This window comes from Sycon ciliatum, chromosome 3 (assembly GCF_964019385.1).
Source record: "Sycon ciliatum chromosome 3, ocSycCili1.1, whole genome shotgun sequence".
In the NCBI taxonomy this organism is placed as follows: Eukaryota; Metazoa; Porifera; class Calcarea; order Leucosolenida; family Sycettidae; genus Sycon; species Sycon ciliatum.
This window is the reverse complement of record NC_088645.1, coordinates 2,159,638-2,180,994: the sequence shown is the minus strand read 5'-3', so window position 1 is coordinate 2,180,994 and position 21,357 is coordinate 2,159,638. Positions and strand designations below refer to the sequence as shown.

The window sequence follows — 21,357 nt, the reverse complement described above, 5'->3', positions numbered from 1 at the left end:
GTGATCGGTGGATGCTAACACACACTAACTACATTACTGCGACATTAGAGCACAGGCAATTCTGCCTTCTCACCAGAGGAAAAACCTCCGGTTCCTGCTAAGAACGAATATAATTTTTATGAGAGAAGGAAATATTAAAAAGAATCATAACATGATAATTCCAAAGCACAAAGTTTGTATATAATTTAAATGGGTGTGTGTATGTGTAAGCATGCAGTGAAGAAAACACCGAGAAAACATGCAGTAATGTTTGGGGATGCCGAGCAAGGTGGTTACAAATTACAATTAATTCTGTTTAGAGCCAGTTTAAAGGCAACCGCCGCACTGTGGAGGCGAATATCACTGGGAAGGGCATTCCAAAGAGTGCTTCCCACAAATGTCAATGACTGACGACCGGAAGGTCCAGGAAGGAAAGGCACTTGCAGTAGCCGCTGCTCCTGTCCTCGAGTAATTCGGCGATCATCCCGGGATGCTTGGCCTGTGTTAGCCATCAACTGAAAGTAGGTGCAGAAAAGAGGACTTGCAAGATCATGTAGGCAACGGAAAACAAAAAACAAAACCTTGTAGTTAAAAATGTGAGTTAGGGATCGAATAGATAAGCGCACGAGGAGGGGGGCTGTGGATGCACGGCTGGAGAGTCGGAAAATTGCACGAATTCCGGATTTGCTGGATTTGATTAAACGACTCTGCAGCTGCTGTGTCAGCGACGGGAAGAATGCATTGGATGCGTACGTTAGTCGTGCTTGCGCAATGCCAATGTACCAAAGTCTGCGGGCTCTTATGGGGCAGAGATCGCCCATGGCGCCATAGCTGGCTGATGGCGACTGACGCCTTCTGCACAACACTGGAGACATGTGGCTGCCAGGATAGCTGGTCATCAATGGTTACGCCAAGGTATTTGGCAGTGGAGGTAACATTTAAGGCTTGATCCTTACATTTCACGACTGGTATGTCGCCAGTGAGTCCCCGAGGTTGAATTACCATGACTTGGGTTTTGCCGGTATTCAGCAGAAGCCCAATTTCGGAGAGCCAGTCAGACAGACGTGTCACAGCCTTAGTCAACGTCTTGCAAACAGTGTCCAGATCTGAATCAGAATAATCTAGGATGATGTCGTCTGCGAACTCCTGATGAACAACAATGCAAAGTATGACGTCGGAAATGTCACTCGTGTAAAGGACAAGGAGAAGCGGCCCAAGAACACTGCCTTGGGGCACACCTCTTGAGCATGGGACTGCATCAGAGAGAGCCTCACACACCTTGACACTCTGAGTACGACCAGACAGATAGCTAGCCAACCATAACAATACTCTGCCATTGACTCCCAGGGTGAATAGTTTATCAATCAGACGTTGATGTTGGACACGTATATGCTGTGGTCGACCTTTGCTGGCAAGCTAAGCAAATGTGATGTCATCAGGTTTTCCTCGCTTTGGGAAATTCCAAAAAATATTTCCCACTCCACTCAATAATACTTGTGCATGGTTGTTCTTGTTGGAGAGGTCTTCTGTTACACCTACCATACCTTTGTTTAGCCATCGGAAACATGATCTGGATAATGAGACTGGAGTGCCTCTGTAACCCATCACTGCTGATCCCATACTATACCGGGATTCTAGATGACGACCAGGCTCTGAGCCCGTAGTATTACTTGGTCATATACATTGTGTGTTGATGAGGATTTGCAGGTCAGGTGTATGTGTAGATGATTGTTATGTGGTGAGTTCCTGCTCGATTCTGACAATCAAAATATGTAGGTCGAAAAGAATGCTCTCAGCTTGCGCTTGCAACAATCCTTGAGTTAATGGATTTACTATTCGTTGACTTATGGCGCTCAACAGAGACGCATATCCACACGCGGTCCAATATTTTTTGCACAGTGCTTGGACACTTGATATTCATTGTTTAGCTCTTTTTCCCAGCTTGCAGTCATGACACCCTTAGTTCAAATCAAGCAATGTACTCACAGAAGTGTTAAAACATCTTTGCGCTCAATACGACCAAGGAGAGTCGAATGGGACAAGGGGGAAAATTTTTCTTGGTTCTTCAGCTTGTCTCCGACTTTGTTTTGAAGATTGGTGCTTCAATTTGAAACTCAGATGTTGAGCCATAAATAAATGTAGAAGAGAAAAGCATATATGGATATGAGTTAAGAGTAACTCTCGATCACTGTAACATGATACTATATACAGTCAGAAAGTGCAATAACTACTCTTAACTCTTAAGTTACTCTTAACTCGTATCCATATATGGTTTTCTCTTCTACATTGGTGCTTCAGCTCATCATTTTCCTTCTTGCAATAGCTTTCCAGGAAGACTATAATATTTCGAGGAAAGATGTCCGAGTTACCGTCCTTTAAGAGTGATGTGTGTTTTCAGTAAAAATGAACCGTTTCCCCTGGTTCTTAGAGCTCTGGCAGCAGTAGAGGGGACGGTTTTAAATAGGAAATAGGTTAAAAACCGGAATGGACCCAATATTCACTTTCTCTCTTGGTATTTTGATTAGAAAACATAATATGTCACAGTGAGACTACGATGTGTTTTACTCCGAGCTAACATTTCATGGCTCTGCGATTACCAAAAGCGCCATAACAAGCAGGTGAGTTTTTGACCTGTTGCTTCGCACTGCGACTTGAGTTTTACCTCTTTCGAAACATCAACTTCTTGTCGCACACGGCTGTTCCAGTGCAGCCACTTAACAATATGGCGTCGTTCGGTGCGATTTATGTAACATTGTAGGAATAGTGCAAATACTTGGAAGAAACTCATGTCACTCCTCGCGTAGTTTCACGATTTGGGAAGCGAATCCAAGAGGAAAGTTTTGAAAGCGTTCGAGCGAGATACTCGACTTTTAGGTAATTTGAGAGAGAAAAAGGGTGGAAAGGCTTCCTGGCCTGCCCAGTTAGCTGTCTTTCCAGTTCAAACTTGCTCAAATCTACTCCTGGTAGTCCAGAGATTGACCGCCCCTGTGATTATCGGCCTCTGCTTGGCGTTCGCGCGTGTACAATATTCAAATTGGACATTTCGTACTCGTTCAACGCACAATAGGAGAGATATCACAATTTCCTGCTCACTTGGCCAGCTGCTGTCTTCTTCTACAATATCCCACATGCCAACTAAGCAATTTATAGCAGGAAGCAGCCTTCTAGGCTGGCAACTAAAGGGCCACGCCATTTGTCTTCCGAATAAAGAGAAAACATGTTCCTGACCCGCATCGCGAACTCAGAAGTTCATGCGCGAACAACAACGACACTCAGGGAAGACAACCAGAGGATAGTCCTCTACCTGGGAAAATTGCCATCTAGCCTGGGAAAAATCCAGGAAAGGCTTCTCGGGGCCGAGTTTGACAGTGACGACACAAGGAGTACTTCAGAGTGAAGCGAAAGCTGCACGACGCAGAAAAAATGTTTCTTGAAGGAAAGGCAGGCATTGGAGGTACGAGCGGACAGCTTGAAACAAGACGCACACGATCAGCGTGTTCCCAAGGCTGTCCGGGCTAACCAGTCACCAAAATCCACGGGAAACCATGGCCTACTTGGGTTCTGGCGATTTGAAAATTCAAATTTTCTTGCCATTGAAGCCCGATCGAGACTTTCGGCGGCCATATTGTAAAGTGGCGTGAAATCGCACAAAAAACAGCCGTGCGCAGGTAAACAGCGGCTCGCCTCTCGCCTTTGAAGCACCAATGAAAAGTAATGAAAGCACACACAAAGCTTACTGGTACTCTGTACTGGCCGTCATGGAGTGATAGGAATTACCTAATTTCAGAACAGAGTGAATTTGACGTGCACTCTAATACCTTTCCGGTTTGGAGCCATCTCTGATTTGATGCGAACAATTGGGCAACTTGGAGGCAATGGGCCAACACAAAGGAATGGCTCATACCGTTCCGGTATCGAACCATTCCCTCTACCCCGTAGCAGTCAAAGGATAAAATAGCGTCATGTGCCACTGGGTGACGTACATGTGAGAGTTGGAAAAGCAGAGTGATGTTACGGTGATTGATGGTGACTGAATCGTTGCTGATTCCACTGAACATTTTTTCAACCTGTGGCACATGGGCACTGTTGACCTCGCAGCACTTGAGTAGACGCGTTTTATCAGAAACCACTACGTCCGTTGATTGACAAGTCATCTTGAAACCAAACAAGCAACAAGAGCCTGTACAAACACACCAACACGGCCCCACTCAGCATGGTCATTGTTGAGGCGAGGTCGAGAATTTTTGAGCACTCTCTTCACCTGCCTAGGGATACATCATTAGCACAGATCGCCATTTTTTACAATTTTTTAACATTTAGCACATCAACTTCTCCAATGGCTTCCACCACACGACAACATAAATGATTTGATAAGTTACTCAATCTGCGGACAGAACTGTTTCGTCCTTTGTGGACTCGTCAGCGCAGCACAGAGGAAATGAGGCCAAACCTGATAGCAATGGAAATAAAAATTTCCAATCAGGCCCGAACGTACCTTGCCAGAGTGCTCAAACTGACAGGTCAGTGAGCTCTGCATAAAGCAAACAGCAAAGGCACTACCCCACGCAAGAGTGCTCAACTGCTACAAGAGCAGGAGCGAAATACTCAATCTGCGGACAGAACTGTTTCGTCCTTTGTGGACTCGTCAGCGCAGCACAGAGGGAATGAGGCCGAACCTGATAGCAATGGAAATAAAAATTTCCAATCAGGCCCGAACGTACCTTGCCAGAGTGCTCAAACTGACAGGTCAGTGAGCTCTGCATAAAGCAAACAGCAAAGGCACTACCCCACGCAAGAGTGCTCAACTGCTACAAGAGCAGGAGCGAAATACTCAATCTGCGGACAGTACTGTTTCGTGATTTGATAAGTTATATAAATTCGAACTTCAAAGTATAACTAATAAGTGACAAGGGCGCAGAAGGAGAGGAAAAGTTGAACAAAGAAGGACACCAACGAGTTGAGAAAGGAAGAACAAAGAACAGGCAGTGATGACAGTGGGGGTGAATCATGACCAACAATCTGAGACCAATATGATTGTACAGAACACACGCCAAAAGACCAAGGCAACCGCACCACCTACAAATCACGCCCTGACGACCCGGACTCTTGCGTGCACCACATACCATAGGTGTCACCCATCACACCAAATACACACGTACACTAGACAATGTATGACATCAAACAACAGACTCTACAAGACAAGAACCATGTATAATAAAACGTGACAGTAATAAGCGATCCTGACTTGTGTTACCGCTAAAAGTTGTATTAGAGGAGTAGACTGCAAAGCAACTTACTGGTTGTGCTCCACCACGATAATGAGAGTGTGCAAGTCGCTTTCCAACAATAATGATCTCCTACAGCTGTGAGCCCTTGGGTGCCATCGCACTCTGTGGAGAAGTCTATGAAAAAGCACAATGAATGTGTGCTGCCCAACTAGAGAATTGACCAGACTTCAAGATGATACATGAATCGTTTCTGGGTCTTTTGTCCTCCCATATGCTTCAGCAATGATGTGCGGTACTATTCAGGTCTTATTGTTTGTTGACGGGAATTGGATATCTTCTTTAATTTAATGTTTTCTTCTCTATGCGCTGCATGATCTGATTCTACTTGCTGGTTTACTGTAAGAGTTGAAAGTGTGACGAGTCTAAAGTTTAGCAATTTGCAAAACATTCCCACTTAGCAGGCGCAAAGTTTAGCAATCCTGCCATCACACACCTGTCTTCTACATCTCTAGTACAGAGGAGAGAAGGAATAACATGCGTACTAGTAGAACGTTTATTGAGTTTAACAATGGATGCTTTCTTATGAAAACGCAAGACTTTGTGCCCCATTAGAAATTCAACTCTCACAGTATTCGAATTCTTTGGCAGTTCATGTTCATGACCACTGATGCTGCAGAGAAATTGCAAAAAATTAAGCGTGGTAGTTAAGGTGGCTCCTACCCCTCGGGTCCAATTTTTTTTGTTTGAAACGTGGCTACAAACGATTGTACTTTGTTCCGTTGGATATCTAGTGTACGGAGACAAAATTTTATCAAGTTCTACCGGCCGGTTTCAATCGGGGGAGGGGCCAAACATACCATACTCACAATTGCCAATTTAGGCCAAAAAATACCGGAAAACCACTTTTTTGGCCGTAGCACTGGCAGTTACCCCCTTTTTCTTGATGTCCAACATCAGAACAGTGGTATACTTGCTAAATATCAGCATAAGCTGTAGAAGTGGTCTAGAATTCTGCTAGAAGGTGACCTTTTTTCTCTTTTCGGAATCATCCCATTTCAGCGCACACGTCCCACATATTAGCCCCGCCCACAAGTATTTGACACTGGACTTGCCCTGTATTCGATGGTTATGCTATCATAACCTAATATTGGTACTGTGTAGCACGTTTGAGCAGGTTCTACCGAAGGTAACTCGTGAAATAAAACTTTGAAGTTTCAAGTGATGCCATATTTCAATAATCAGCACATTGCACTGGGACATTGTCCAACGCCTTAGAACCCCTGACTCCAACATATGACAGATACGTGTCTTACAATAATTGATTGCAACATCTTCCGAACATAGTAGTAGAGCTTTGGATCAAGTTTTAGCAGTTTCCACCGAAGCTAACTACCAAAATAAAACTTTGAAGTCGCCCACATACTAAATGCCATGGCTGAGCATGTGCATTGAGTGTATGCTCTAGAGGTTTTCACAACTAGCTCCAATGCGGCAGATACGCGTCTTACATTACTTGATTGCAACATCTTCAGAACATAGTAGTAGAGCTTTGGATCAAGTTTAGACAGTTTCTACCGAAGCTAACTACCAAAATAGAACTTTGAAGTCGCCCACATACTAAATGCCATACATGTAACTGAGCATGTGTATTGAGTGTACATGTATGCTCTAGTGTTTTTCACAACTTTCTCCAACATGAAGCCGATAGTGATGTGGAATTTGTTGACTGCTTTGTCCAAAACATGGTGCTGAAGCAATGCACATTGGGCACTTTCTACTGGTAATGTAATTATTATATTATACAGTGTTTGCTGCCAACATAGCAAGAAATACTTCTATACTAAATGCGTATTCCACGGGGTACGGTCCAATGGCTTTTCACTTCACATCTAGCCACTGTTCTTCGTGCATTACTTGAATGCTTAATCTCCGTGGTAATGAAGCTAAGAGCCACACTGGAGAAGTTTCTACTGAAGCTAACTATCAAAAATATAAAATTTCCAAGATGCTACTATTACATCAAGTAGCTGTGTGCAATGCCACTCTGTTGAACACAGTAAGCAAAATCGAGTCACTAAAACCCTATTTGCCAGATACAAGCTGTTGAGACTGATAGCAGCTGTATGATCTGATATGGATGGCGGTTCCACACTGACCAGCACATGTACACGCGCACAGGCAGAAGAACACACAAGTAATACACCTAACGTTACTTCGAAGTACACTGCATACATCATGTAAATCCAAGCGTATATACAAGCATCACTCCTGTTCTCCACAACCGGCAGTCCTGGGCCACTCCAGCTGGTCAGAGTGCAATAATTTCTGCAGCAGGCTTGACTTGGAAAGCTAATCACAACTGCCATGGCTGCAACATGAGTATTACCAGCGCTTTCACAGTGCTACTTGTATTATTATTGTCAATCCATTGTGGTGCATGGCACTCGTTTTCAACAACCGAGTTTATGTCATTAGTTGCATATCAATCGCCAGCAGAAAAAAGCGGGGGTGGGGGCAAATTACCACGGTTCAACACTAGTCATATTGAACGGCGTTATGCCATGCCAGGCGCGCACACAAAACGCCCGCGCGAGCGCGCATGCATGTACACACCCAGGTGACACACATTCATGCGACTTTACATAGCCTGCACTGTCATTCTATGTCATAGGAGTGAGTGCACACACATAATATATTATATGTACATGTAGATTGCCTAATTTTGCATACGTAATAAAATTGTATATGTATACACACATGTGCGTGCACATAATAAAGTCAACGACATACGCATGAGTGTGTGCCAGTAGGGCCACATGCCAATTATCGGTTTAGTCTGTGAAAGTTGCAGGGCACGACAAACTTTCGGACAGTCTAAAGATATGACACAATGAATGTGGAATACCCTCCAGTGTGTAAGACCATTTCATATCTATTTCGCAGCGTTTGTGATTTTCCCTGTTGATATCAAGTTGATGTCCTCACTTGGTTGATGACACAGTCACAAATTATCAAATTCACCTCCAATGCCATCCAATCTGCGTTCCGCGATACATGTACAGTGAACCGTGTTGAGGAAAGCCATGCAGCAATAAAACAGTCGAGACTCCCAAGCAGAGGATACAATTCAACAGCGTATTGAAGTACGAATTGTTCTAAACAATTTTCAAGACACAATTACAAAATTTGAAGTGCGTCTTGAAACGTGTTTGAAGTGCTTCGATGTATTTACCTTCGATCTCCCTGAATCGATCCATCCACAGCTACCTGACGAATTTGCCAGTCAGTGCGGGAGATGATCGAGCAAGTTATACTATTTGAAGGTCGCGAGATGTCAGTGGCACTGGCAGGAAATCTACACAAGCGTGTTCTGAAATAATTTTCTAATACTCAGGCATGAATCAAGAGCGGACTTTGATTTCTCCCTTCTTATGGTACGAGCACCAGTCGACATTGCATTCTTGGAAAATCTTCTGCGAGTGCTGCCTTCCCCTTTCATAGAAAGAACGAGTGAAGAGGGACACTAGCAGCAGGTTCTAGCTAGGTCGCCAGAATTGCAGAAAAGCGAGAAGACGTTTCCTACAACGATTGATCGCACAAAAATCATCGCTACCGAAAAATTTACTGAAAATCTACACTTTTCAAACGATGCGCGCGCAGAGGGTGTGAGCCACCTTAAACTGTACATTCGCCGATCCACAGAACAACTGTTCATACTCACGTATTGCTCACTGTCTCTGGTGTCTCTAGTGTTATCACGATCATTACACACACAGTCCTGTTTTTCTGAGCCTTGATATTGATATACAGTCAGACCTCGCATAACCGCACACATCTGTTTTCCACAACAAATATCCGGATAGGCGAGGGAATCGAACACGCATACTGTATGTATGCATGGCATGTGCTGTAAATCGGCAACCAAACATTTTCTTCCGGATGGCGAAAGATCAGGATACAAGAGTACTGCATAAGTGAGATCTGACTGTACCCAATTTATGCAATGAGATCTATGAATATGTGTCTGCATGGAGGAAGCAGACACACAAGGGCAGGCACACTCTATGCTCACAAGTGCTGCCATGCGTACATCAGTCAGTATAATTGCCTGCAAGACCTCTGATCCTATGACATACAGACTTGACTCGAGATCCACTGCGCATAGTAGCAACTTTTGGAAACGTTCCCTATTACACGAAGGGATCATGAAAAGCTGCTCATCCAAGTCTGTTATTTGTGACGTGCAATTGATCATACATTGATGAACTGCTGTACTACAAGTGTCCACTGCTCATAGCAAGACATGAAACAGCACTCCAACAATAAAACATTGCCTAGCAATCCAAAAATAGAGATGATGGGTTAGCCTTGAGGCTAACAACAGTTAGTGATAAGAATGATGCACTGCTCTCTATCGCGCGCTTCAACTGAGTTTGCTTTACGTGTGCATTCAACGGTTGCGGATGTGCTCCCAAACCGCCTTAGTTACAGTAGACTCGTACGCCCAAGAACGTCCAGGCTGGAAATCTAAGAACGCCCCAGCCTGGATTTAAGAACGAACTCCAAGATGTTTAAGAACGCAACGTTTTTTTTGGTATTGCACGTTTTGCAAGCGGATTGGACCTTCATGATCTTGTCCGAGTACGAAAAACAAGTCCGCAACCACAAACTCTTGTCGGGTCCTCGCGAAAACATCACCCAGTGCAGCGCTACATACTACACGTGCATGTAAAGTATAAGTGTACAACCGGTACATGTAGCGCAAAGTGAATTGTACATGAGCGTCACGGGTCATGTTGGACGCGTAAGAACGCGAAATAAGAACGTAGCCTGGGGCGCTGAAAAATAAAAACTTTGCTAGGCTGGCCCTCTGAAACCGCGTTCTTGGGCGTACGAGTCTACTTTAGCTCTTGCTGCGTTGACTTTGGATCACGCTTTCCTTTTTTGGGCCACTGAGCAGCCATGCATGTGACTCTATGTGCCACCACCCTCCCATTTACATTATACTTCAAGTGAGAAGCACTTCCATTAACTGGTGCCTATGCTGCTACTATCTGTGCTTAAATCACACACTATTGGTCAGTTGTTTTGTGACGTAAATAGTATAGTCATTGCATCCGGTTGCAGGTTTCATTGCTGCACAAGCATGAGCGATTGATTTTGTTGTTTGCAATGCCAATTGCTTCACCCTGGTTGGCTGTTTGCAACGTGGATAAGGAACCTTTTCACCTGGTCCAGGGCACTGTTGCGGCTCACTCATGAGCAATTGCCTATTTGCAATGCCAATTGCTGCACCAGTTAATCGAAACCAGCACACTGGTGTAGCCAGACTATGCTTAAGCCGTGTTATGAGACTACACGGGTATGCAACAACTTCACTCTGTGGCTTTCCATTGCATGTAGTCCCTCAGCTATCTCTAATGTACCTTAGGACCTGATTTCAACTTTCATCAAAATGTGACGTTAAAGTTACTCAAAGAAAACGCGACCGCGATCGTGAAGACAATGAAGTCAAAGACAAAGTCGATCTTGATTTTTTTTTGTTTGCAGGTTTGATCGATCAATCGATCGATTGTAGGTAGTCAGAATGGCAAGTAACGATGTAGGATTGAGTTTGTCGGTGTGCCGCATGAGGACGCGTCTCTCCTAGATGAGCACGACGAGATGTTCTACTGCGATGTCTCCCCGGGTACGATGACAGTGAACGCGATGATTGCGATGACGGAGACAACAACCCGATCGCACCTGCGGCAGAGAAGCGCCAGCTCCATCCGTCTGACAATGACGAAAATGAGAGTTACAATGACTTGGAGCAGGAAGGTCCGCGTGTCGAGGAAACCCTAATCATGCAGAGATAGTGGACTGGATGTCGATCGGATGCAGCTGCCCTGGTGACAATCACTTTGCTGCATTTGACAAGGACCTCTTGAAAATCTTGTCATGTCGCACCGCCAGCTGAAGCGCTGCTCTCGCCAAAGTCACGCCCACTCTTCAAAAAGTACGGACTGGATGAACTGGCTGCCTCAGTGACTGCAGGATTCGCAAACCCGGCAACAAGTATGATACTGCATACATGTACATAGCCGAATTTGACAACTATAGTGCATTCTACAATAAAGAGAATTCAAGGTACTTGCAAGGCTAATATTGATTTGAAAGTTTGTCACAAGAAAGTCTACATACTAAAGACTTTAAGTACATTGTCCAAATAGAAAGGCAATTTCAAAAATTTCACCCCTAAGGTCCATTTACTGAGATCATGGCTCAATTGTTAATGGAGAGTTAACAACCACACAAGCCGACCTGTTTGGGAGCTATTACGCATTGTATTATCTGGGCATAGGCAACAATTGCCGCATGCAGTATGCAATACTATGGACCAATGCCGTAGTATCGCAGGCAACAATTGCCGCATGCAGTATGCAATACTATGGACCAATGCCGTAGTATTGCAAGCACCAATGTGCGTTAGACTGGCCAATGCCAGGGCTAATGGGGGCAACAATTGCCCGGCGTGTCAATACACGCATACGGTAGGGATGCACTTGTGAGCACATGTAGGCGCACTTGGCTCAATGCCGGCCTGACCCACGATCCCTACCGTTCTCCCTTCCGGGATGGCTTAGAAAAGAATGATGGTTAGAGATGATGGGGTGGGTGGTGGTGCTCAAAAACTGGCCAAGGTTGTCAAGCGATCTGACTGTTGGCGCAGCAAGGATGAAGAAGAAACAGCATCGAGAGCCGGAGTAATGCGCATGCTCCGCGTGGTCCCGTGCCGGGGCGCGGAAGTTCGGAGTGCGTGTTCTGCACGGGCACGTGATGCGCTATGGCAAGTACGTGCAAATTATGTTAGGAATGTAATTGTTGGTGGGTTGCTAACTTCACTTACCGTGCCATGCACGGAAACTTATATTTAACAACCACACAAGCCGACCTGTTTGGGAGCTATTACGCGTTGTATTATCAGGGCATAGGCAACAATTGCCGCATGCAGTATGCAATACTATGGACCAATGCCGTAGTATCGCAAGCATCAATGTGCGTTAGACTGGCCAATGCCAGGGCTAATGGGGGCAACAATTGCCCGGCGTGTCAATACACGCATACGGTAGGGATGCACTTGTGAGCACATGTAGGCGCACTTGGCTCAATGCCGGCCTGACCCACGATCCCTACCGTTCTCCCAAAATACAACATGACCCAAACAGGAATTATCGGCATTACTATAGTTATAGTATAATAGGTATATCATATGTACACTACAGCTGTTGCTAGGGCCGTCCAATGCGGCTACCCATTAGCATAACGGGCAGAGACTAGAACAATGCCGCTGGCAATGCTCTGTCTGCGACCGGGGTGCGGACATAGCGGAGGTAGGCAGAGCTTTGCCACCTGCCGGCGGTCTTCAGCACGTACTCAGGCATGCCAGCTTTGCCTGCCAGCGTTGCAGCGCCTCGTCTGAGGCTGTGGCTGCGCACGTCTTTGTTAGGCAAGGCTGTTTGTAGTAGCCTGTTGATGTTATGCGGCTTCAGGGGCGTGCCGTCATCATAGCGATAGAGCGGGCCAGGTGCCGAGCAACGGGCTGCTAGGTAGCTGGTGGCTGCCGCATGCGGGCATGTCGGCGAGCCTGTCCTCCTGACGCTAATGTCCTGGCCGCTGCCGTATTGGCTCGTCTTTGTCACACGCAGGCGCAGCTCCACGCGGTCTGGGTACATGGTCGCATCGCTGTACTCAAGGCCGGCGCCCCGTGCCGTGAAGGTGTGCTCGTTGACTCTGAGCAGCCCGTGGAAGGCCAGAGTCACGGCGCTCCAGAGCATGGCGCGGTTGTGCGGGCTAGGCACGGTGGACTGCAGGTAGTGCTGTACGCCAGCCAGATCGTCCAAAGTTGCGGCCGTTAGCACTTTCCGGACTGCCGTCTGGGATCTGAGCGCCCCCTGCTGGAGCAGCCGGACACGCGGTGAGGCGAAAACGTCCAGGCAGAGGCCCTGCAGGACGTGCTGATGTCTCAGCGCCTGGGTGTAGAGTTTCAGAGACGAGCCAGACGAGCCGGACGAGAATTTCCAATTCAGAAAGTTAATCAGGCTGGGCTCCGTCACCGGGTACGGCACGACCTGCCGTAGGGCAGCAAAGCGTTCGTAGGAACGCTGCACTGAAGCGTACATCGCGCTGGAGCTGTCTGCCAGGCCGTGACGGATGAGCTCCATGGCTGCGTCATCAACTGATGGAGGGTGGACTGCGCTGGTGGTGTAGGCGCTGCGTCGGCAGTTGGGTTGAGGGTCCGGAAGCGCCGTACCTGCAGACGGGAGAGAGAATCAGCAAGATCATTGGCGTGTCCGGCGATGTGGCGAAGCAGGAGGACAATGTTGTGCTGGGCGGCTTTCAATAAGCCGGCCCTGACCAAGTCCATGACCGCTCTATTTGGGGACGTGCCAGAGCGCCAGATGTAGCAGATTGCTTCGTTGTCAGTGTAGAGTAGCACTCGTCTGTCCTCCAACGTTTGTGCCCAGGTACAGAGGGCCAACATCACGGCGTACAATTCTTTCCATTCAATAGTGTGCTCAGCTTGGTCAGGAGACCATGCGCCATAGGACCACTTGCTGCCGAAAACCAGACCGAAACCATGTCGACCTGAAGCGTCGGTGTACAGCCCGATGTCTTCGGCTGTGCTCCAGGACGGCTCGATGAGGGGCTTCCGACCATTCCATTGGCTGATGCAGGCGTCCCACCACAGGATGTCAAGCTTCGGCTCCTAAGGTACGGCTACCGGTGCATCTAGGCTAGGGAGCGTTGCTGCGCTGTCGAACAGGCGTCTGCAGAACGTGCGACCCGCTGGAATGACTTTGGCTGCGAAAGACAGGCTACCGGCCAGGGACAGCAGTTCCCTCTTGGTGCACATCGGCTTCGACAGCCACGCGGCAAGTGCTAGCCGTAGTTCCGCCAGTTTCGCAGCCGGGAGGCGCAGCTCCCAGGCGGCTGTGTCGAGCTCGATACCCAGGAACGTTATTGAAGTTGACGGCGGGCACACTTTGTCCTCTCCGTCGGCCAATGGGATGTTCAGCATGTCAAATACAGCCAGCAGTGTCTTGAATTTGAGCATAGCTGCGGAGTTGGGCGGCTGGACGTGAAAGAAATCATCTAGGTAATGCAGCAAATCAACAATATCGTAATTATCAACTGCAATCCATGCCACAGCGTCGGCAAGTCTGTTGAACAGAAACGGGGAGGATCTGAGGCCAAATGGTAGTACCTTATCGACATAGCACGAACCTTCCCAAAAAATGCCAAGTAGGGGCCAGTCGTCAGGGGAAACAGGGCAGAGCCGGAAGGCGTGCTTCATGTCAACCTTAGAGAGGAGAGCTCCGGGGCCGTGCTGGAAGATGCAGCGTATTGCGTCATCTACCGTAACGTAATGCAGGGAGAATTCGTCAGGGTAAATGCCATCGTTAATGCTAGAGCCGCTAGGGGCAGATAAATGCATGATGAGGCGTACGCCGCCAGACTTCTTGGGCACGATGCCAACGCCAGAACATCGGATATTAGGGAATGGGGGTTGGGAATAAGGCCCGGCCATGTGGCCACGCGTGCATTCAGACTGAAGGTAAGCAGAGACGGCGGCAGGGTTGAGCAATGCGGAAGGGAGATTAGGGGCGATGAGGCGGGATCTATTACCGTGATAGCCAATGCGGGCCCCGACGCGCATGTCGTGACAGAGAGAATGCACAAAATCGTTATCGGGGTGCTGGGATAGCTTTTCGAACAGCAGGGGAATATTTACAGGGGACCAAGGCGCGTGTGAGCTAATTGGAGCTGCGGGGTTGGCCAGCAGAGCATGTGGATTGGCCATGACCGAGGCGGCCGCAAGAGAGGCAGCTGTGGGCGAAGCAGCAGTTGGAGCGGACGCAGTTTCCTTGGTTGAAGAGGCGGCATACTTCTTTGTCGACCATGTCGTTGCCGCTGCTGGGCCGAAGGGAACGAGCGTCGTTGCTGCTGTTGGGCCGAAAGGAACGAGCGTCGTTGCTGCCGGTGGGCCGAAAGGGACGAAATGCCCGCGCGTCAAATATAATTGTGTATAGGTCCTGGACTATTGCGCCCCGCATGGTTGGGCCCGCGGCCAGGAGTGAGCGGAATGATCGGTCATACTCCTGCACGACCTCAAATCGAAATTTCCGGGCTACTTTCAGGATAATCTGCTGGTACGCAAACAGCTCTGGGGCCCTGGGGGGGGGGGGGGGGGGGTGCTGTGGCGTAAATCGCGCAGTATGTTGTCCAGGCGTCGAGTCAGGTGTCGATGTCCTCGACCTTCCTGGAGGGCCTGTTGGCCGGTGCTAGGACCACTGCGCCGTGCGAGCTGTCGTGGTCGATCTGGAGAATGCTGCGGCTAGTGTCCCCTTGGGACGGGTTAGGCAACAATGAGCCCAATTCAACAAATTGGCCAGTTACTACTTTATCGTGAATGGCTTTCGGCACGGTTGCATAAAACGTTCTCTTACCTGCGGGGTTCATTGGCGATGAGACGGCAGCCGCCAAATGCGGAGCAGGCAGAGCGTCCTGCGGAGTTGCTGGTGCTTGCCGTGGGAGTGCCGCTGCGTGAGCTGCCGGTGGGGGTGCCGCTGTGTGAGCTGCCGGCGGGGCTGGAGCTGCGGCCTGATTTCCAAGGGCAGCACGGACCTCCTCCCGGATAATGTCCCTCAGGGACGGAGCAGCAGTTGCCTGGGGTAGGTTCTGCTCGGCTGCCTGAGTGGCCAAGTCCTCGCGCGCTGCAGTGAACTCCAATGACTCGAGCAGGCGAGTCAGCAGCCTGGGTTTGGTCCCCGTCGTGCCTAAATTGCGGGCCGCCAGTTCTTGTCGCAGCTCTACAGAGCGCATTTTCTTGGCGTCGTTCATTGACAGAGATTCAGACATGGTTGCTCGGAAATGGAAAGTGCTCAATGCTCAAAAATGCTCAAGCTCAAACAAAAACTGCTAAAACACTGGCCAAGGTTGTCAAGCGATCTGACTGTTGGCGCAGCAAGGATGAAGAAGAAACAGCATCGAGAGCCGGAGTAATGCGCATGCTCCGCGTGGTCCCGTGCCGGGGCGCGGGAGTTCGGAGTGCGTATTCTGCACGGGCACGTGATTCGCTATGGCAAGTACGTGCAAATTATGTTAGGAATGTAATTGTTGGTGGGTTGCTAACTTCACTTACCGTGCCATGCACGGAAACTTATATGTTATGCATTCCGAATTTCGGAATTATTTTCGGAATTTGGCGGCAGGAGTCGAAAATGTAGTTGAACTTTTGGAAGTGTGGTGGCGAAAATGCATGGTTTTCCGAAAATGGATTTTCGGCTCTTTCCTGTTTGGGAGCGCATACACGTATTTGAATATTTTTCATGTGTGTATTTTTGTTTTCTGCTGGTCTCGCTGATTATAATTATTTGAAAAATTTCCTCATGTGTAGTTTTGGTTTTGCTGCTCTCGCTGATCTCGCCATGTTGACTAGATCTTCTCACACTCCATCACACTCTATAATACTTTGCCATGGAGCCTACTGACAGTACAAGACAGTAGTTCGACAATCTCGTCTTCAGCCGTTGGATCACTCGGTCCACCATCAGTCTGTCCTCGTCTTCGAACCGCGCCCAGATTCAGTTTGACCTGCACATGGATTTGATCCTGCTCAGGCAACCCCGACATGTATTTTGTGCTCAACCCCTTTGTTCGCGGCTCTGTGGGATCCGAGGAGACTGCAAAAGTTCTAGCCTTGTCTGACCCAAAATTTGCTGGTATCACCAGGAAGTCCGTCAGAGAACACCATGAACACACGCTGCTTCTGTTGGACCAGCACGCCTCAAAACCGAATATGCAAGATTCGGTTGTAAAACGTTTTCGGTTTTGGCGCCTTCGACTCCCTCCATTTTGTTTTGCATGGCAACCCTTGGAAACGAAATCGAATCAGATTTTCGGAATGCAAAACACTGAAAATGCCGTTTTTCGGCACGCACTTTTTTTGGGAAAAACACTGTCGAAAAACATTCCGAAATTCGGTATGCAAAACCTCTCTAGTAGAACCACCATCATAATAAAAAGCCGAATTGCCTGGTATGAAAGCTTTTTTTTCTTGGAAGAACAAACAAATCATGAAAAATTTCACTAATTATGTGATGGACAAAGAAGAAAAGGGGATAATAGTATAGCGGTTGGTGATGGACAATGATGGAAATTCAAAAAACCTAGTTATTGTACAGCTCTCATCAGGAAGAAAACATTGTTCTAAATAACACAAATTAGGCCAGAGGACTAATATTTTGAATTTCTCATGTGAGAAATAACGCCTGTAACAAGGCTCTCATCCACTGCCTGACACTCTCCTATCTCAACTAACTGCCTGACACTCTCCTATCTCAACTCACTCCCTGACACTCTCCTATCTCAACTCACTGCCTGACACTCTCCTATCTCAACTAACTGCCTGACACTCTCCTATCTCAACTAACTGCCTGCACCTTCCCTTCCTGTGTTGTACCCCTCTGTACTCTCATCCTCCCTGTCCAATTGCCTATCAATCCTGCTCCAACACTCTGTTCACCTCTTTGTTGACTGTATTCCTTGTTGTTGTGGAAATCAAATGTGTTTCTCTTCCAGGTCCTACATCAGGATGGGTCTTACGTGAAAACGATTGGTAACGGTGCTATCGGTAACTCGTTTGTTGTTGCAGCACTGTCTCTGCCCCAGCATGGTATTTGTTATGCTGTAATCGATTACACTAACGGTTGTGTGAGAGTAAGTTATTGCTTGTGTGGTGTTTATTGCTGAGATTTCTCAGAATTCTAATGTGATGGTTGCTATGAGTAGCCCCAACATGGACTTTTTCTCTGTTCTCACAGCAGAGCAAGTAAATAGGTACAGCATTTGTTTCGTATCTGTACGTGTGGTGCGAAAGGTGCCATATATTTTTTCTAAAACTCCTCCTTTTCCCAACACAACACCAGGACAACACAAAACCTCTAGGAGAAAAAATATGTAGTACAGATAATGCAAGTTAGCAGTGAAGAGACAAAGAGAAGAACAAGAGGAAGAACAAAATCACCAGCACTTAGTCCAGGAAAAGACACGTGGAACAAGGCATACAAAGGGCGGCAGAACAACCAGTAATATCTCGTCGTAGCTGAAGCAGCTTATGCAGCGACAGCCTCCACGAAGTGCATGAAATAGATCTGAACATGAAGTGAAGAAAACAGCAACTCCAACAAAGAAACAAAGACAAGATGAGCTACGTGACTAACCACAGTGTAAACAGCATTCGGCCTTTAAAAGTGTCTGCATTGATATTCACCATCATCATTGTGCTCTGTAGCCGATGACACACATCTACTCACTTGCCCAATACAGGGCACAAGAGGTTCTTTCGAGCATTGAAGTTTTATTCCTTCTGGCAGATGTTTTGGTCACTAAGACTTCATCAGAGAAGGTTGAGTTGTTGAATGACTTGAAAAGAAACAATCACCTAGTGTATACTGCCTCTTCCATGACTGTATGAACGTGAGCTAAATGAGACATGCGCTAGAAGAGAGAGCCGATGGTGCAGTGTAGATAGGGAGAGCATGGGGTTGATGCCAGGTGAACTACAAGTACTAGCATGACTGCTGTATCCGTGCTGTGTTGCAGTATCCGGCAGTAATTATCACCTCTTTGCAGAGTGTCCCATGATTTCAGAAACCGGTTAACATTTTAACACCTTGCATTCACACTTCGAGTATCAAGTGCACGCTCATCAGCGCACTATCTCTCATTTCAAGTGCCAATATAACATAATATTTTAACGAATGGAAGGTTCGATGGACATCTCGTGCACTCTAGATGGCAGTAGTGAGTTAGGCAAGTGAGAATTCAAGTTGGCAGGGAAATTGCAAGCTCCCATGTAAGGAGCAACACACATTTACCCAAGTATCACTTACGTCGCACCAACATCTTCTTCACAGTATAAACTAGGCGACTATTTCTTTTCCAGTCATTCAACAACTCAAACTTCTCTGACGAGGCCTTAATGATTGAAGCAATTGTCAGAAGGAATAAAACTTCACTGCTGGAAGGAGTCTCTTGTTGCTGTTGTGTGCAAGCGAGTGGATGTATGTGGTCGTCCACAAAGTGTAATAATGGTGGTAAAATAAAAATGTCAACGCAGCCACCTGACTATCCACAACAAAGACATAAGCAATGACATCATCAGTCACGCTCGAATTCCGCATGCAGCCTTGCAGGCGCTGGTAAAATGGATAACGCGGAAAGCACGAAAATTAATAACACAACAAGCGATCGTGGCAGGGAAACAAATAAAATTCAAATAAACTATTTCAAAGAATGATGAAAAGTGAAACGACTAGCACTAAAATGAGAACATAACTCAGAACAAGAACAATGTAGGCCGAGTGGAAGCAGATAAGGATTGGTCTGGCCATGCCTAAAGTGATCATGGGTCATATAAAATCTTGTAGGATGCATCACGCAGCTTCATAAGACTAGTAATAAATTGGTTGTGAGCAACACTGGCTCACAACCAATTTTGTATGGGTCATATAGTTAGTCAATCATACACCACTGGAACAACGGCCAAAACCTGTCACTTACCCGGTATGAGTTTGGCTGTGAGGTTGTATCGAAACAACGAAGTAGAAAAACAACGGTTTTACAGTCGAAATGGTTCATTGACCCAGTTATTTAAATGCAATTGAAGCCTGCAGAAGTCACATCTTGAACAGTCAGACGAGCATGTATGCACGACTGTTCAAACGCCGAGTTTGGGTAGACAGCCACTGCTGGCAGGGACATTTTGGCAGAACAAGCAAAAACGTAACTTCCCGGGTACAACGGGCTTTTCGAGTGCTCCAGACGCAGTCGTGAGTCGGTTAAGTCTCAGGCCAGTCGACAGGAAGCGCGAGCTCCGACATTGGGAGAATGCAGTTTCTTCACAAATGTACCGCTGACTCATTGTCGTAACATCTTAGCTCGACTTCCTACACACTCCTCAAAACATTTCCTACCACTCCTCAATGGCTCAAAGACTTCTAAACACTCTCTGACTAACGCTTTAGTGCTCGGGATCAGCTATCAGTTGATCGACAGTTTTTTTCCATTTTCGATGTGATGTTTCCAAGAAAAATATCTGGGCCAAAAAGTTGGTCCGGCCATGGCTGGATCGTACAGACCAGTTCCGCCTGCCGTTAAATTGAAGCAAACTACGGATGATGCTGCATTGAAGTAAGAGGCATGACACACTCATGATAAATGGCACCATAACAAATACTTCCTCCTTTAAGCAACACTTCGTTGCGTTTTTACAGTTCAGTCCGAATCATTCTATGGCTATGAACACGCTTTGCAAAGTGGAAAACAATTCAGCATATGAACGATATTTACTTGCAGATGTCACACCGCTCGTTTAAAAGCAGTCCAGCTTCACTCTTCGTCTCAATCTGATGACAACTCACTCCCTGATGACATTGAGTCTGCATCCTCTCTGACTTTCGCCGCCAGCGCTGCCATTTTTGTTCCGCAGCCTTTACAAGTTTCCGAGACACGATTATTTTGATCGTGGAGATCGCCAAGCTCTTCGCTCAAAATGTGAGCTTGACAACCTCAACGGTGGCACTGGTAGTTGTGGCCACTCTCCGGAACGCCATGAAAGGAGCCATACAGACCCAAACAAACGCTCACCATCTTCACAGCTGTGTAGTCGTGCCAGCACGTTTCCACACCCTGCAGAAGCTCCTTTCTGGTTTCTTTCGCCACGAGTGACACGTCTGTCTACAGGCTGTGGAAGAATGCCAAGCCGTAGACGTTGAGATCAGGATTTTGCGCCGACTGAACAACAACCTGAATGTCGAATGCTTTTGATTTCCCCTGCGCTGCGAACACAAGTGCATTGATTTTGGCTGTGTGCGGATGCGCACCATCGACTCAGCATGAGCGCTGGCCGGCTCCTGGACACTTCTTCGAGCCACGCGGTCTTTCAAACTGTTTCTCATTTTCGCACTTTGGTGTCATGCGCGCTTGCCTGGGGTTGTGTTCTGGTGACATCCTGTCGAGAATTGGTTCTGCTTCGCTGATTTTTTTCAAAGGTCTCCACGCTTTTCGGAGGTTCAAAAGATTCAGAACAATGGACGACAACCGT

General features: G+C 47.2%; 1 protein-coding gene across 1 annotated transcript in view; it reads left to right on the top strand.

The window, feature by feature from the left end:
• LOC135811209 (tripartite motif-containing protein 2-like) overlaps positions 1–21,357 on the top strand; it is a 166,953-nt gene that overhangs the window by 89,561 nt on the left and 56,035 nt on the right. The window contains exon 8 of the mRNA XM_065324402.1: positions 17,832–17,969. Coding sequence (XP_065180474.1) covers positions 17,832–17,969 — 138 coding nt within the window. The remainder of the gene's footprint in view (positions 1–17,831; positions 17,970–21,357) is intronic.